Source organism: Branchiostoma belcheri, unplaced genomic scaffold (assembly GCF_001625305.1).
Source record: "Branchiostoma belcheri isolate BF01 breed outbred unplaced genomic scaffold, Haploidv18h27 scaffold14, whole genome shotgun sequence".
Classification (NCBI taxonomy): Eukaryota; Metazoa; Chordata; class Leptocardii; order Amphioxiformes; family Branchiostomatidae; genus Branchiostoma; species Branchiostoma belcheri.
This window is the reverse complement of record NW_017802824.1, coordinates 3,868,000-3,881,028: the sequence shown is the minus strand read 5'-3', so window position 1 is coordinate 3,881,028 and position 13,029 is coordinate 3,868,000. Positions and strand designations below refer to the sequence as shown.

Here is a 13,029-nt window from a genome sequence, read left to right as displayed (position 1 = left end):
GGGGTCCGGGGGGCCGACCCCCGGGAAAATTTTGAAATCTAGACCCCTGGATATGGCTTTTGGTGCATTTTCAGTGCAACTTTTACCATTGATTGATGTAGATACTAGAAACAATTGCTTTTGTAACTAATACAAAATCAGCTGTTTTGTTGACATTCATGATATGTTGACATGTGTTTTTTAGTCATTTGTTATGTAACTACCTGATCTACCAAAATTCAAAAGTACAAACAGAGAAGCAAGAAGAAGCCATCAAGAATGATGAATAAACTTTTAATAATCAATAGAGATCATGGCAGACGTCTGTGTTTACAGGGAGTCACTCAGAAATACAGGAATCATTGCAGTGCAGAGTACAACAGTCTGAGGGTTGCAGGGAGGAGATCATGCTACTAGCCGACCAGACCTCCTACAACAATACATTGCACAAGTTACTTCCTCCTGCCTAAGTAATTGGAATCCTTAGTAACTTACTATACACAAGAAGTACAGCTGTAGTTACTTTTCAGGTATAAACAAAGTCATCCCAGAACTAACATTACAGCATGAGTGATACTGTAACTGGGCAGAGGACAACCACCTGACCTGACTCAGTGGACTGTCCTCCTAAGTTAAACTATACACAAGAGGTAGTTACTTGTCAGGTATACACTTAGATCTCTGAACATTACAGCATGAGTGATACTGTAACTGGGCAGAGGACAGCCACCTGACCTGACTCAGTGGACTGTCCTCCTAAGTTAAACTATACACAGCAAGAGGTAGTTACTTGTCAGGTATACACTTAGATCTCTGAACATTACAGCATGAGTGATACTGTAACTGGGCAGAGGACAGCCACCTGACCTGACTCAGTGGACTGTCCTCCTAAGTTAAACTATACACAAGAGGTAGTTACTTGTCAGGTATACACTAAGTCATCTCAGACTGTAGTACATTTGATTATTAGTACTACATTACAGTAGTTAGACTTAAAAGCATTCTGCATCAAGATCAGAGTCTGAGTCGCATCCTGAGTCTGGAGGTGTTTCACCCATGACTGCCTTAGCTACAGAAACCGCATCAGCCTCTTCAAGGAGCCTCAACTGGTCCATCTCAGCATCTTCATCTTGACTCTCGGACTCCTGGTAATCCATCAGGGCCTCCTCCTCGGACTGGGGAGGAGCCTCCTCCCCATACCGCTGTCGCAGCTGTGCCAGGGTTTTCTGGATGCGTAACTGTTGTCGCTGTTGTTTAATCTCCTGCGCCAGCTTCTTGGACCCATGCCTCTTCTTCTCTGCAAACCAGGACTTCACTGCAGAGGTCAGCATGCTGGTGGAGTCAGGGCTGTTCACTGGTGGACCATTGATGGAGATGTTCAACAGTGCATTGAGCATGTCTCCACCCAGCCTGGTCCGTAGGCGGTTTTTGATGAGCTTCACCTTGCTTGCCCCTCTCTCTGGCCACGCATTGGATAGTGGAAGCACCAATGCCACCTTTGCAATGTGCACAAGTGTTGGGTAGACATGTCCATATGAAGTCTTTAGCTCCATAACCCTTTCTAGGCACCACTGTGTGGCACTCCCTGTAGTTGGCGGTGTGGCACTAGCAGCACACAGACGTCCTGAGGTCTGGGGATCTTTAGGTAGCTGAGGCTTCAGGTTTGTGTGCATGTCGTACTTAAACTTCCCCCACTCTGCTCTGAGCTGACTCTGCTTGTCTTCGGAACCCTCGAAGAAATGGGTGGCTAGCACGCTTATCTTCTCTGAGCCATACGATCTGAAGCGTTCAGACTCAGGTTGTGGCAGTGCCTCGGGGTCGAATATTGACAAGGCTGAGACGACTGGAAGGCTGTCTTGAAATCTTCTGTCAATGTTCTGACAAAGTGCATCTGTGTACTTCTGTGTAAGGCCTGCCACCTGAACTTCGACCGCCTCTGTCAGGCAAATCTCTGTGTGCCTGAACTGTCCGTCATTAGGGTCCAGGTCCTGTCTGAGCTGATTGATGATGATGTTGGACTCCTCAATCTCCCGGAGCTTGCTCTTGGTGTAATCAATGGCAGGGGACACGACGGAGAAGTTCAGGGCATTTGCCTGGAAACTCTTTGAGAGCTGTGCTAACTCTGGCAGAACGTTCCTGAATATGATGAGTATTCCCAGAAACTTGGCTGACTTCATCTTTTTCAGGAGCCCAGTTGCAACAGGGCAAGACTTGAAGGAAGACAAGGTTTGCAGTAATGCCCAAAAGTCCGCATAGACTGTTTTAACTGACTGGTCGAAGCTAAGCCATCTTGTGTGGCAAGCTCTCTTCAGCTTTCGGCAGACGCTCTGCTGGGCTGATGGGGTCTTGGCTGCAGCCATGCCTTTGATGGCAAGTTGGCATTTGACGAATGCCGCTGTTCTTTTGGGTGAATAGCTCAGCCATTTCCAGACATTCAACAGCACCTCCTCTACATCCTTAATGGCTTTCAGGTCACCACTCGTATCGCAGCATGCCAGTGCCAGCTTGTGGCACACGCAGTGAAAGGCCAGGATTTTTTTGCAGCCAGGCAGCCTCTTCAACTTTGCTGCAAACCCGTCTTTCTTACCGAGCATGACACTTGCTCCATCCGAGCACAGGCCGTGAATGTCAGACACCTCCAGCCCACAGGCATCTAACAGTTCCGTGAAGTTCTCTAACAGAGCTTCCGCATTGGCCGACTCGTGGCTCTCCAGGACATTTTTGGTGCCAAGAAAGGCTACAGCTGGCCTGTTGTTGTCAGTGTCCACGAACTGTACAAATGTTATCATTTGTTCCAGGGCTGCAGCATCTGTTACGTCGTCAACCAGGACACCAAACACACCGGATCTCTGAATTTGCTCGATGACAGACTTCTGGATGGTCTGTCCAATGGTGAGGAAAACGTCCTTGATCGAGCCCTCACTTCTGTGTTCGAAGTACTTTACATCGGGGACACCTACACCCTCCAAAAAGTTCAGCAAGGGCAGGAACTTTCTGTTGGCAACATTCTCCCTCGCAATGAAGTAGGCACAGCTGAATGCTTTAAACACCGCAGTGAAATGGGCACCCTGCTTCTTCTCGAATTCTTTGTTGATGATACTGCCTCTCTTCTGCTGGCACTCTATTTCCGAGCTACGTGTGTGGACATTGCATTTGCCATGGTCTGTCACTGCCGACCTCTTAAACCTGACCGAAGGTACCCTGGCATACTTGTCACTTTTGTTTTGCGTGTTTATCTGATTGTGCTTCTTGCACAGCAGGCAATACATTCCTTCACCCTCCACGTATGCTAACCACCAAACCCCTACACTGTCATCAAAGGAAACATCCTTCTCAAACATCCAGTCATGCTTGAACTTTTCTTTCAGGTGTTTCACTCTTTGGCTTTCAGAGATGGAGAAGGAGGTACAGTTCTTGGACCTGCATGTGTAGTAGCTGTGCACGTGTTGGGCCTTGTCGAACAAAGACTCCACAAGGCTTTTTCCTTCTTCGAGGGAAATGCCAGGATGAGCAGCAACGCCAACTGGAAGAAAAATAAAATTTTGAGACATAAATCACTTAAACCACAGATGAAAGAAAACATCCATCACTCGCCAATGTACAGAAAAGAATTGCCAAACTTTCTACAGACAAAGTTATGCAAAGTTATTACCATGGAGTTATCAACAAATCAAGTTCAATTTTATATTATGTAGAAATGAAAAATTTAGAATCTTAGAAGAAGTTTTTTTTTTACTTTCTGTATAGAGAATGAAATAAATGCAATGTTACCTTCAGAACGAACCGAAGATCCTCCAAGACTGGTAGAAGGACCTGCACCGCTTTCAGTCAAGTTTTCTTCAGCACCGGCATCTACAAAATAAAAATCATTGGTTTTCATTTATTTGAGCAATAAAGAAATATAATAACACAACCTCAAAGTTTACTTCATTATGCCCTCATCATGTGTTTGTAATATAAAATAATCAATTGTGTTCTTTACAAGGAAGGCTAACTATTTTATTATCATGTATCAATATTTTTTCATTGAATGATTCAAATGTCATACCTTGTGAAGGACCCTTGCAAGTTGCAGCTGACGTGGATGAAAGTACTTGCAGCTCAATCTCTTCTGGTTGATCATCTAGAGAATGGTTGAATATATAAATATCACTTAAATGATTTACATCAATCCACAATTCCATAGCACGCCCCCTAGCTAGTCTGGATGGGGGGTCAATCGGTTCACCGTTGGGTGAACGGAGTAGTTTGATTTACGGCATCCAATTTTAACACCCGGCCGAAGCCTCGACGAATTAACTTTTTTTCCCCGACCGAGCATGGTCTCGACTTCCGAAAATAAAAAGTGAGCCGGTAAGATCGGACGAAATATTAAACGCACGCCCAAAGGTCATCGACCCCGCAAATGCGGCCTGTTTATTATGCAGCACCGCGAACTTGGTACACTCGACGGGGACACAAGAAAACTCAACAAATTGTTTAAGTAGGCAACCATGGTCAAAAAATGCCAAACCTAATTTTCATTTTACATAGCGATTCCGACTATTGCCCAAACTAAGGATCCCCTTAGCCCTCAACCGCGGTTGCGACCCCCTTTGTGTTTCACACCGACGGGAAAGACGTGCGAGGTGTCTATTGTTATAGATAGACCATGGCGTTAAGAGAATTCAGAGTTGCTTTTACCTCCACGTTTTTCCCGTCGACGTGGGGTTGGATTCCTTTGCCGAGGAAAAAAAAAGATTTTTTGAACAAGTTCTGCAGAACTTTAAGTGAGACTCAGTTTTAGTAAATCAAACGCGATATTAGCGTCCGTGATGCAAACTGAAAATACATAATTTAAATCGTGCTCACTGCTCGGTTAGGTTACAATTTACATCAGACGTCACCACCAGTACGGAGCCCTTAGACCACGAGAGATAAGAATCTGAGCAGCGGACTGAATTTAATTTATGCAAGACCGCGTGGTTTGCGGCAGTATTTTAGCACATTTCGGGACAGAATGAATAATTCATCAATAACAGCTTTGTTATCGCCGGTCTGTTTCCAAGAGGTTTTTTCTCACTGTGAAATCCTCTGAAAAACGCTGTAGATACCATTTCAAAATTCCCCAGGATCCTACTTCCCTAGAAAACTTGCTCATAATCTCGAAGCCCGTAATATATAGTCGTTACTCGTATGCTAAAAAACAACAACAAACACGCAAGATGGCCTCGAGGCTTCAAAAATAGAATTGCCCAAAACGCAGTTGTACTTGAAATTGTCAGTTCGTTACATTGCTTCTATTTTCGTGTCTTAATTAAAAACAAAGAAAGGGTAATAAGGGCGAGAGAGATACTACCTATATCAGAATATTCGTTACATACCTTTCTGCTTGAAAAAGTCGGTAATCCTGCGTTTTCGTCCAGAAGCCATGCCTGTTTAAGTTTCTGCAAACTTCCAGGCCTTGAAACTTGATAACGAGGCTCCCTAGTTCGTAGATTTCCGTGCATTGTGCGTAACCAATCACAGACCTTCGGCAAAAGCCGAAATTTCCCGACGTCATTCGGAAAAGTTCGCTCTTTATTGTGATTGACAGGCGAGACTTAGTGGCGCTACCGGTAGCGGCCGCCCTGACGACAATCTTTCTAGTGATTGGCTGAGAAGTTTCTTGTAACCCCCGGCGTGGCTAACACCGTCGTGTCATCGCTACTTCAAAGGGCCTCAAAGCCATGCCGCCCTGAGTTCCTCCGCCGGCCCGCTAGAAATGAGCTCTCGCCCGGCGACGTAATATTAATCATACCCCCTAGGTTTAGAAATCTCTCGCCCGGCCACGTAATATTAATGAATGAATGAAGACCTTTATTGCACATTTCTGCCACACTTGGATAAGTACAGGTCACAACAAAACAAAATTAATCATACCCCCTAGGTATGAATGAACTCTCGCCCGGCTACGTAATATTATGAAATGAACTCTCGCCCGGCTACGTAATATTATGAAATGAACTCTCGCCCGGCCACGTAATATTAATCATAAGCTCATCCTCATTTGTTTGTACGTGTGTTTCAATTCTTTGTCTTAGACATATAACAAAAAATAAACATATTTATGTTGCGATCCCGAGTGAATGAACAATTTCCCCGATATCCTGTTATTTATCTTGGACTCATTGGGAACACCAATCGTAGGCCAAGATTTAGTCGAGCCTCCATTGCCGTGGAAACCAGCTAGTAGCATGCCACTTCTCGGCGGCGCCGGCGGGCAGACGGTGGGCGGGGATATTCCGCGCTGAGAAATGCGATCCCCCTGCTCGCCGGCGGGTGTTGGTTTCCCACAGCGTGTCCCAGCTTCTAGTTCTACGTGCATGCCGGCCAGGTCATTAGTGCACGCGACCAACGCCCTCCCTCTGAGTGCGACTCGTGCTTGTTCGCACATCGTAAACAACGATATTGCACCAAGCAGATCCGGAAAACTATCAGAAAATTGCCAGACGATTATCAAAAAAATCGGCCGGCGAAACGGCCGGCGATTCTGTAAAGTAGACGCTGGTAATCATTGTTTTATTTTTTGAAATTTTTTACGAAAGTAGCCGGCCGAAAAATGAAAGTAGGCGGCGATTTTCGCCGGTAGCCGGCTTGTTTTGAGAAGGCTGCTAGGCCTTACCAGTGCAGAAAAAAAATACTGTATTTCGAGCCCTGCCATGTGTCAGTGTATCTACATGTAACTGTTACAGTATGACAGACAAGTGTAAGGCTGGCCAGGCACATATGGTTTACACATGGCACCATATTCCCTGACCACAGAAATCCAAACATTGCCATCAGCACTTTAACACAAGACTGACAGGAACATTCTGGTAGGATTCCAACCCTGGTTTCTAGCCTTGGATGGTAGTAACATATTATAATAGACATTTTTACAGTCCTTTTCTTTTACAACTCAATCATTTAATTATCATATTGATTCTTTTTGATATACATGTAACCCCCAAATTAATGTGATAACTGTTCAATTCCCTATGCAGAGCTTAAAATACCACCTGTGTCTGCTGCTGGTAATTTTCAATGAATGCATCTAAAAGAAGGATTTCGAGTCTAGCATAGTACTGTGCTTGTTAATGTAGCTAGCAAAGTAACAATAAGCTTTGAGCAGTGGGGCAAGTGCCTGGGGCAAGTAGAAAATTCAAGGCTTTTGATTTCATTCTTTCCCATTTCTACCATTCAACAGTATCTCTAGATTTCATCTTTATTACTCCTAAAGACAGACTTACATACTTGCACGTAAATGTACAAATGTGCTAATATTGCAGACAACAGAAAGAAATGTTTTCGAGTTCTACTGAAATCAAAGGATTTCTTCAAAGCAAATCCTAAAGATCCAAAATCTCCCCGACTGTCCCTCCTGTGCATTCATATGCAGTGGCCCAGGGATAATTTGCCCACTTTCACAGCCCAAATTGGCTGCAATTAATTCAAATAGTCCTTCAGGTGCACTGCTGACCACGCCTACCAAGATAAGGAAAGCTACCACTTGACTTGAAAGGCAATGCTTATCACTATCAGTGCTCACACTCTTACATGTACCTGTATCTGTATCGGTATAGCCGGTATAACCGACCATCGGCGTAACACACCAGCTTTGCAGGCACGCGGCGCGGCGGCAGCTAGCTATATCACACCGAACGACTTGTTACACTCGATCTTTGCACATTTGATTGCAGGAGTTGTTTAAAGCTTTCTAGTGATGATGCCCCAACTGTGCTTGGTGGCAACGAGTTCCAGTCTACAATAGTTCTGGGGAAATACGAGTTTACCTGCCAAATCCAAAGCAATTTCTGGGTGACAAAACTGGATTTTTAAACTCAATTTTCTTCTCATTTTTTTTTTAATTTAGGAACTTCAATCATATCATACTGATATCTGTGAGGCAAAAATGTGATGTCCCTAACATAAAACAGTTACATTTTTTGCATCACACATTGGATCTAGCTATCTTCTGAATGCATAAATGAATGAATAGTATATTATGATGTCTGAGAAGAGTTCAAATTTGTGCCAGAATATATATATTATTAAAATTTTTCCACTGTGTTGCCATTAATGCATGGATTATTGTATGAATCTGTCAGATTTTGTAATAATTTTATATTATAAATTATCAATCGTTGGTTCAGACTCTCTCTTGAGAGCTTGTTTCATTTAATCCATGACTCATGACTTCTATTAAAATACCTGCATATTTTGATATTACATCAATTCATTGTTTCAGCATTTATAATGGTAGGGCTACAGGGTAAAAAGTATGTGAGGTTGTCAGCTATTGAATTCACAATGTACTTTTTAAGAAATCATTTGTTTAAGTAAATTGAATGTTGTATTACCAAGATATTTGTAATCAAATTTGGTAAAAAAAAAACTATTTTTTATACTTTCATATCTTTTTCATGGTACACATTAAAATGGTGGACTATCTTGTCATTCTTTTCTGCAAATCACAGATGGCCAAATTACAAGTCAATTTCCAAGAAATATCTTGCATATTTTATACAATGAGTCATTCCATAATAGCATATCTAAATACGTGTACATTTACTAATGATTTAGCTGCAATAAAAAAGAGAATTTTTTTTTCATTTTAACAAAAATGAATGCATAAAAATAATTATCTACTAGAATAGTAATTAGAATCAATACACAACATAACCAAAATCTTTTCAATTACCAACCAGAAATCAATTATATTCATCATTCCCTTCATCTATTGGATAATGCTTAATTACCTTAGTTACGACAATGCCAAAGAACAGTCATTACAATACATATACTTATATCCATATTTGGTAAGGCTTTTCATTTCAGATACAATCATAACTAGAGATAAGCGTGCTGCAAATATGTTGACATCATAGATTATCATAATGTACCATTGTAGGTGCAGTCATAAATTAACGTTAGTGTATGGGGTGTACTATTTTTGTTGTACAGTAGTTAATATTTACCAACATGCATTGGGTGTGTCGGGCTGTTGTAAAGTCCATTTGTATGCTAAGCCAAGTGTTCAAAGGTACTGTATTATGGTCAGCTAGTCCAAAGTACAAGGAAAAAGGGCAAAAAAACAACTATGGTATAAAAAAAAACTGATAAAATTAAAAAGGGCAAGGTCTTTAGCATTTCTGAATAAATCAATTCATATTTATCAATTCAATATGAAAAATCCTTGGAGTTCTTTTATAAGCCATAATCCTTTAGAGGCCAATCTATTGAACAGGAATGCAATAAAAAGATAAAAATATTTTCTTACAAATTACAAAACTGCTATCAAACCATATTAATATTCAACTGTTATAAATCCATCCTTCAAAAAAATACAGAATAAAACGAAAGGATTCACAAGTTCTGAAAAATTTTACACTATGGTCACGATAACCTTTTGTGCTCGCTACACAGGCCATAAAATAGCAGATATGAAATATTAATATGCCCAATAACATGTGTCTCTGTCCCAGACAAGCTGAAAAAAAATGAAAATTCATTACAATAGGGATGCATCTCTTTTACTAATTGTATTGGGCCAGAATAAGCTATATCTTCTTGTTTTATCAGGGAACTTAATTGTCTTGCTTTGTTGAAAATGTCTTCAGGGAATACCTGTATTATTATCAAGAACAATCCATCAATTGTTTCTTTCACATTGTGATGGAATTTGGGTCATATAATACTGTGGAAGAAATATGGTTTCATATGAACGAGTGGTATAATATTTGACAGGGTCAAGGAATTATGACCCCAAATAACCTAGATTTCAACCACACAATTTCAGGAAGTGGGTGAAACAATTTCTTTAAAATGGCCCTTAGGAATTTTTTTCTTTTCTTTTCTGATGGAATATGTGGAAAATCAGGAAATACCAGACTATAGAATACACAATAATTGCCTTTGTAAAATGGCCTTCAAGCTTGAAAAAGACAATAACACAACACAGCAGGTGTGTAAAACCACAAAAAAAAAATCAAGTTATAGATTTAGGCAAAAATAATTTCTCCCTTGGGAATTTAATACGGCATTTCCAGACAGGGTTTAAATAGCTGACATAGACAATGATGTCAACTACTGTTTGAATTGTCTTTGTCCTAGCTCATCCTGATCAAACAAAAAGAAGCCAATACAAAACCGACAATGTCCAAGTGTTTGAGGCTAAACACACACCCCTCCCCCAAATTGGGGCCCCCTGCTACTAAACCCAATACAACTCCGACCTCTAATCGCCCCAATGGAGGTCACTTATACGATCTTTTCGGGCGTTTCGCCTTCTCCTAACACGAAGACAGATACATTTGTGTATTCTGTGTGTAATATGAAATGTTTGGGTAAGGAAATGGCTACGTTTTCGGGTGGGGTGACATCGTTTTGGGGCGAAAATTGCAGCAGGCGCACCTTTGACCTGAAGCACGGGCTAGCTCGGGTGCCCACCGCCAAAGATTCTCGTCTGTCACGTATATAATAATCCACGTGGCCTGAAAAAAAGGCCTAACAACGATCTTAACTACCTATTAGCTATCAAACCGGCTGGGTCTAGTTTTAAATGATCATCACGTCAATGTCGTAATATACTTACAGTCTAAATGCTTCTTCTTGGGGCCCATGACTTCATGTGTGGTGGCTTTCACCGCCGACTTGCACAGCGCCGAGCCGGTGATACTGTGCTGCACCGCCGACAGACGGTCTGTCACGCTCTGCCCCGACATCCTGGGACACGAAAAAGACACAAACCGCTGAGTTTTAGTCCCAAAGACGGGCTAGAATGTGGTTGAATTCCCCGTGACAGGATGTACCGGGCTTGACGCCACAGCAAATGGCTGCTCGGGCAAGATGGCGGCCTGTGTGTCCACCTCCCCCGGGTCACGTGAGCGTGATGCCGCTCCCACCTGTCAGAGGAGCCGCCAAATTCAATTTTACTCACGCTGCTCTAGCCTCTACCAGGCTTCGGGAAGCGATTTTTAAAGAATAGAAATTGGTCCGCTATAGACTACAGATTGCCGCTAACATGATATCTGTCTATTTGACCAATTTCTACTCTTTCCAATCGCTTCTAAAGCTCGGTAGAGGCAAGGAGGTCCGTACCAAGCAGTGATATGTTTCAAGGTATTTTCCGGTCCTGTCTGTATATTGACAATCAGGCATAAAAATATACAGTTAAGGACCGGGTACCACTGACGATAGGTGTATTTCAGTCTTTCACTTTGCTTTTCTATGCCTGCAACTGTCCCTTTTTCCACAGTTTCTGAAACATCGGCACAGCTAGCTATATTTGAAGCATTTTGACGCGCGATACCACCTGTCGGATCGTCAGAGAAGTACAGGAGGTACGCTCTGCGTAAAGCTAGTACACAAAAAGACGACGATTTTGTAGACCTATTGTAACTCCCGAGTCCTATCTACATCCTCTCCGCAAATAGAGAGGATGTAGGACTCGGGAGCTATAAAAGGTCTGGTAACCAGGCTAACGATTTTGTACCGTCGTATCGTAATATCAAAGCCATAATCATGCGAAAATCCCCTTTGCATGCGAAAATAAACGCGCTAAGCTAGCCGAGTACTATAGCTAGTCGTGTGGTTTTTCCGAGCAGCTGGTTACACGGCAAGAACCATATGTCACCGGCCGGTCTTGAAAGTGACCCCGTGTTTGCCGATGTCAGTTACCGTGTACCTGCGAAGACTGGCTCCGCTGTTTGCAGAACTTTTCTGGGGGATCAAATCTGGAGCCGATTTGCTTACTTCTATCGGTCTCGTGTACGGTCGTTGCTATTTGAAACGGTAGATACTAGTTATATAATTAGATAAAATCGAGGATGATTTTTGTTGACAGTACATTATACAGAAATGAGAGGAAATTTCTCTAAAACTGTATAGAAGATAAGTTTCAAAGTTTTCGAAATTTAGGTAAAACAAAAACAAGAAAACATTTCCGTCAGCGACATCACAATTTTGCATCACAGATATCGCGGTATGGGATAGGGTTGAGTCAAATTAATACATTTTTAAAATGACCAAAAATCTAATTTTGCTGCCCTGATATATCATTTTTGGGTGCCTTTGAAAGTTCCCACCAAAAATTGTTTGTGGTAACACTTTGCTGTATCGACCGGGAAACACGTTTAAACGAATCTGGATTCCAGTGAATGCATTTGGATGGGACAAACTCAATAGACTCCAAGCAGAGGTTTGGGTTTTGGATTATTTTTGGCGTGTTTTAGGCTTTTTTTAATCTGGATTTCTGTTTTGCAATAAAGTCTTTTAAGGCAACCCAACATCAATTTCAATGAGAAAAAAAACGATAAAAAAGACTAAAAACACGACAAAAATAAGCCAAAATCCAAGTCTCTGCTTGGAGAGTACAAACTCAAGTCCCCTCGTTTTGTTCTGGACATGAACGCAATGAAAGCTGGTTCAACATGGCTGCTCGTGGTCCGGTCGGCGCCTTTAGCCCTAGCTGGAGTACCTGTTGACTGCTGTAGATGGTCGATTTACCCCATTCTTACCTGCAACCTCGTCAAGGCCGAGAGAGGTCATGGAACAACGACAGAAGACATAAATAAGTATGTTACAAAAACACCGAAGGACAGAGGAGAGAGAGAAATTCGAGTGGTTGAGATGAAGTTAATACGGGGGTAAGAAGTACACGCAGACGGTGTTTTGAAACGGAAAGGAAACCTTTTATGCGGTCACAAACAGACAGTGTTGTCTGCGTTTACATGCCCTCTTTTGATATGTTTTTGCAACAAACGGTTTGAGAGGTTTGTGCTTTTGGTTGGAAAACAGACATTACGCAAGAGGGTAATCACGCAAGTATATACCACAGGAAGGTCAACTTGACTGTACCTTGGCTGCCAGACTTCACGGGACAGATCCTCGGCATCAGGGCCAACATGCTCCCAAGGAAATTATACCACAGCCCCTTGATCACACGCCAGTTACTAGTAACTTGGGACCAAGCGTGCTAGCTATGGGTCTGGCATCCAGGCTAGCTTGGCTGATACTCCGTCCAACAGAAAAGTGTGTGCACCTTGCTGG

The 13,029-nt window shown here is 42.3% G+C and overlaps 2 protein-coding genes across 2 annotated transcripts in view; both read right to left on the bottom strand.

Moving 5' to 3' along the window:
* LOC109464631 (phosphatidylinositol-binding clathrin assembly protein LAP-like) overlaps positions 1-13,029 on the bottom strand; it is a 63,436-nt gene that overhangs the window by 47,787 nt on the left and 2,620 nt on the right. The window contains 1 exon segment of the mRNA XM_019761642.1: positions 10,574-10,704. Within this exon segment, the coding sequence (XP_019617201.1) occupies positions 10,574-10,704 (131 nt within the window).
* Positions 164-4,110, bottom strand: LOC109464632 (zinc finger protein 862-like). The gene is made up of 3 exons (XM_019761644.1): positions 4,028-4,110; positions 3,751-3,831; positions 164-3,502 (listed from the first exon to the last, which is right to left on the bottom strand). The coding sequence occupies exon 3, from the start codon at positions 3,318-3,320 to the stop codon at positions 972-974; it is 2,349 nt and encodes a 782-aa protein (XP_019617203.1). The 5' UTR covers positions 3,321-3,502; positions 3,751-3,831; positions 4,028-4,110; the 3' UTR covers positions 164-971.

Excerpts from the sequence above, each read along its gene's own strand:
- LOC109464632 (XM_019761644.1), bottom strand. The coding sequence starts at position 3,320 with ATGTTTGAGAAGGATGTTTCCTTTGATGACAGTGTAGGGGTTTGGTGG.